The sequence below is a fragment of the Bubalus kerabau genome, chromosome 10 (genome assembly GCF_029407905.1).
Source record: "Bubalus kerabau isolate K-KA32 ecotype Philippines breed swamp buffalo chromosome 10, PCC_UOA_SB_1v2, whole genome shotgun sequence".
NCBI classification, from domain to species: domain Eukaryota; kingdom Metazoa; phylum Chordata; class Mammalia; order Artiodactyla; family Bovidae; genus Bubalus; species Bubalus kerabau.
In genome coordinates, this window is record NC_073633.1 from 29,463,639 (window position 1) to 29,468,296 (window position 4,658).

The window sequence follows — 4,658 nt, forward strand, 5'->3', positions numbered from 1 at the left end:
TGTCCATCACCAACTCCCGGAGTTCACTCAAACTCACGTCCATTGAGTCAGTGATGCTATCCAGCCATCTCATCCTCTGTCATCCCCTTCTGCTGCCTTCAGTCTTTCCCATCATCAGGGTCTTTTCAAATGAGTCAGTGCTTCGCATCAGATGACCAAAGTACTGGAGTTTCAGCTTCAGCATCAGTCTTTCCAATGAATATTCAGGACTCATTTCCTTTAGGATGGACTGGTTGGATCTCCTTGCAGTCCAAGGGACTCTCAAGTCTTCCCCAACACCACAGTTCAAAAGCATCAATTCTTCGGTGCTCAGCTACAGTAAAATAAAAATGATCACTCCAATTTTTTAAAGTAAATATGAGACTGTTTGCACTGACAGCAGACTACTTTGAACCACTGCGCCTCATTGTCCAGATTCCAGGAAGGAAATGATCATGTTTATTCTCCCTCCTTTGTAGGGATGCTTCAGGAGAAAGTCTGAGAACCTCTGATCTAAACAATTGATACAACACAATTGGGGAAATAATCCTGTTCTGCCCATTAATTTAGAACTCATCTTCTGTTTTACTCAAATTCTTATTTTCCTAGTCCATTCCTTCAATTTTCACTGTCTTTATACCAGTTATTAGCATAAATTATTTTGGTAGCCATTGCCATAAATATAGCTGCGTGTGTGTGCTCAGATGCTATTGAGTCTAACTCTTAGTGACCCCATGGACTATAGCCCACAAGGCTCCTCTGTCCCTGGAAATTTTGCAGTCAAGAAAAATGCAGTGGGTTGCCATTCCTACTCCAGGGAGTCTTTCCAACCCAGGGGTCAAACCCACATCTCCTACATCTCCTGCATTGACTGGCATATTCTTTACACTGCACCACCTGGGAAGCCCATAAATATGGCTACCTCATTTTTAAAACTATTTAAAGGGCAACATCAGAAGAAATATTGCCTTTTACCACAAATGCAAGGGGATGACGTAAGAAGAAATAAAACGGTGACGTAAAATTACCCATGAAATCATAATAAACTAGGTTTTATAAGATTTACAAATATGAAATGTTTAGATTAGGATTATAATATTAAGTGGAAATAATTCAAAATATCAGTCTATATGCCCCTAATTTTTAACAAGATTTTAATGAAGAAGGTATACTAAACATTAGCCATGAATTATCTGAATGATAGGATCACATTTTAACTTTCTATTTTTTATTTTGGGCTTTTTTTTTTTCTGTAACACATAGTTAATATTTTAAAATCAGGAAAAGTTAATAAATGATACACTCAAAAGATAAGTATCTTTCCATCAAGAAGAGTGATCTTTGACATTGACACCAAGATGTCCTTGGAAGGGGAGAACTCTGAGTGGTACTCATAAAATCAATCCTAAAGTCCAAATATCCAACTAAGTAACCACTAACTACCCTTGAGCAATCATTCAAAATATTCTAACACTTTTTGGGCCATCTTGAAACTCACTTTCTTTGAGGAATGTATAGAATGTCTATACATTTAAAATGCGGTGGTACAGCAAAATATCTGACAATCTCTGTGGCAAAGAAAAAAAAAAAAAAGATTGGGGCTTCAGTTCAGGTTTGGATACAGGCTGCAGGTGCCTGGGGACGACTGTGCTCTTGTAGCACAGAAGTAGGTGGCTGAGTTGCCAAGGTTGGTAGCTGTGATGTTCAGGGAGAGATGCTTGTTCTTCTTATTCAATAAAACAATGAGTCCTTGTCCTTCTTTCTTATCCACATTTGAAAGAGTATGTATAAGCAACTGCAGGCCTTTTTCAGGTTCCTGTTTGTACCAAAAAAAGTAAGTGGAGGCACTGTCTGTGTAAGTGCAGTTGATAACACAGTTGTCTCCCTCTTGGACACTCTGGAAGGAGGGATACTGCTCCACTTTTTCTCCTCTACTCTTATCTGTAACAAAAAAAAAGAAAAGAAAGCCAGACAAAATCGTTATCACCATTTTCCAGAGTTTGCTTTTTTCCCCTACAGTAATTTCAGGCAATCCAGAAAAGATCAGTCTTCTCCTCAGACTTCTAATAAATATTTGCTAAAACACCCTGTTCACAAAAGTTCTGCACTCACAGTCCAGCTGCAGCCACAAGAAGAGGAACCAAGGTCCTGTAGGTGTCTTCATTGTTCTCCAAATTGGGACCTGTGATCTCCAGCCAGGAGAGCTACTTCTATTACCAGGTTATCTCTTCCTTTCCTCCAAAGCACAATGGTTTCTTAACGTTTCAACACAGGCATCTGCTTTTGCTGTTAGAGTCAACCAAAAGGAAGCATTCACATATTCTTTCTTGACAAAAGTGCTCTGCCATCTTGTGGTCAGATCCCCAACTGCTAAACCAACTAGTCAAATCCTCATTTGTCCTGTATCTGTGGGAGACTCTGACTCACAAACAGCAATAGGTGAAATAAATAAAGTCCCAAAGGTGTTTCCAAACAAAAATTATGTGGATTAGCAAAAAGCAGACACAGTGAAAATGTAGAGCTCAGAATTCCATTCATCTTCTCAGCACACATTGAGTCATTTTGAATAAATTTGAAGAAGTTAGATGTTCCTAACATTTTTTTCAAAAACAAGCTTAGTCTCCTTGAAAGAAGAAAATGCCATGATTGACTCTGCTAAGCAACTGAGGAGTAAAATTTTTCCTTCTTATCTTCTCTAGCCTTTTTAATTGGCCAGAGAGTTCATCAGCCAAATCACCCATTTTAGTTCAGCTCTCACAAAGGAAAACTCTTTCTAAAGGCAACATTTAAGCACAAGGGCTGGAGAAAGAGACAAATAAATACATAAATATGTAAATAAAATATCAGATGCTTGCTATTGCAGACTCTGCTAAGCCTGGCCTTGCAGCGATCTCCTTATTCCCAGAAATGGACAGTGCCATGTGGCAAAACATGAATGTTTCTTTAGTAAAAGTTACTACTAGACTGTAGAGTAATGGATAAGAACAGGAGGAAAGACTTCCATAAGTTAGCATTAGTCCAACCATAGGGAAGAGTTTGGCTGTGGACTGTGGTAGGAAATCTGACATTCACTTTGAAATCTTTTCCTCCAGAAGAACAGATCATCTGAAATTATGAATAATCCTAGTAGAGCTATTCCCTGGGCAAATCCTCAGCTGTATAAATTTTTAAATTAAATATTGCCTTGCTTTAAAAGAAATTGATATGGAAGAGATTCTGGATCGATGTAGCAATATATGAGGCTACAGAAATTACTTTCTCCCACAGACACATCAAATCTACAACTACATACAGTTTTTTCTCAAAGAAATCCAAAAACTAGTTACATGACTCCTACACATCAGGTGAACAAGAAAAAAAAATATATCAAAATAGTTAAGAAAAGGAGGTCCTTGAAGCTCCAGGGGTTAAGAACTCACCTGCCAATTCAGGATACATGGGTTCGATCCCTAATCTGGGATGATCCCATATGTCCTGGAGCAGCTAAGCCACTGAACCACAACCACTGAGCCCATGCTCCAGAGCAGGTGAGCCTCAACTACCGAGCCCATGCTCCACAAGTACTAAAGCCCATGTGCATAGAGCCTGTGCACAGCAACAAGAGAAGCCACCTGAAAAAAAGAAAGAGAGAGAAAAGCCACTACAATGAAAAGCCTGTGCACCTCAACCAGAGAGTAGCCCTCACTCGCAGAAAGTAGAGACAGACCACAGGCAGCAATGAAGACTCAGCCCAGCCATATGCATATGTAAGAGAGGCAGAGACACAGCCTCACCATAAGACCCCTAATACGGTAACAAAAAATTGAGAGGGGACTCACAAGTCCCATCTTATCCTTGCGGTGTGCAGGGCTTAGATCCAACACCCAGCACCCTAACTTTTAGGATTTGCATATGAGACAGGTCCCCAAAGCACACACCTCTAGAAGCCAGTGGGGCTTGCATCCATGAAACCCACAAGACTATACCAAACAAAGAAACAGTTTCTAATGGGTTCACAAAGACTGACTGTGGCCATCCCTCCCAGAGCTCAGTGCAGAGGGAGCTAATGGACACACCCATTTCCCAGCTTTTCCCTGAACAAGGCTTATTTGTATAGTTTAAGACCCTGATGGTCTGGCTTCCAACCAATCCGCATCTAGGTACTGACTGAGACACCCCCTTTCAGGCATTGACAGGTCTTGGCACACTTTCAACTACTGGGAGCCACTAAGAACAAAGAAGGCTACTTGGACAATCACACAAGTTTAAGAGACAACAAAGAGCTAGGGCTAGGCTGAATGATAAGATTCATCTTCTATAGAAGACCACTCCTTCAAGACCGAGAAAAGTGGCTATTTGATCTAATGCACAGAAACCAACACAGAGAGTCAAGGAAAATGGAGAAACAGAAGATGTCCTCAATGAGCTAAAATAGCAGAACAAACTAAGCTCAAAGTTATAGAAGAAAAAAAGTAACAAACACCACGCAGAAATAAATAAAATACAGACTAAAGTGACACAGAAAAAAATCAACAAAACTCAGAGCTGATTTTTGAAAAGATAAACAATATGCACAAACTTTTAGATAGACTCACTAAGAAAAAAAAAGAGAACTCAAATAAATAAAATTAGAAATTAATGAGTAAAATTATGACTGATATACAGAAATACAAAAGATCACAACACTATTATGTATATGG

At 39.5% G+C, this 4,658-nt stretch overlaps 1 gene segment (V, D, J or C); it reads right to left on the reverse strand.

Annotated features, from left to right (window-relative positions):
- Positions 1-1,286: 1,286 nt before the first annotated feature.
- Positions 1,287-2,191, reverse strand: LOC129621097 (T cell receptor alpha variable 5-like). The segment is given in 2 exon segments: positions 1,287-1,920; positions 2,092-2,191. Coding segments are annotated over 2 exon segments (390 nt in total).
- Between the last annotated feature and the right edge of the window lie 2,467 nt (positions 2,192-4,658).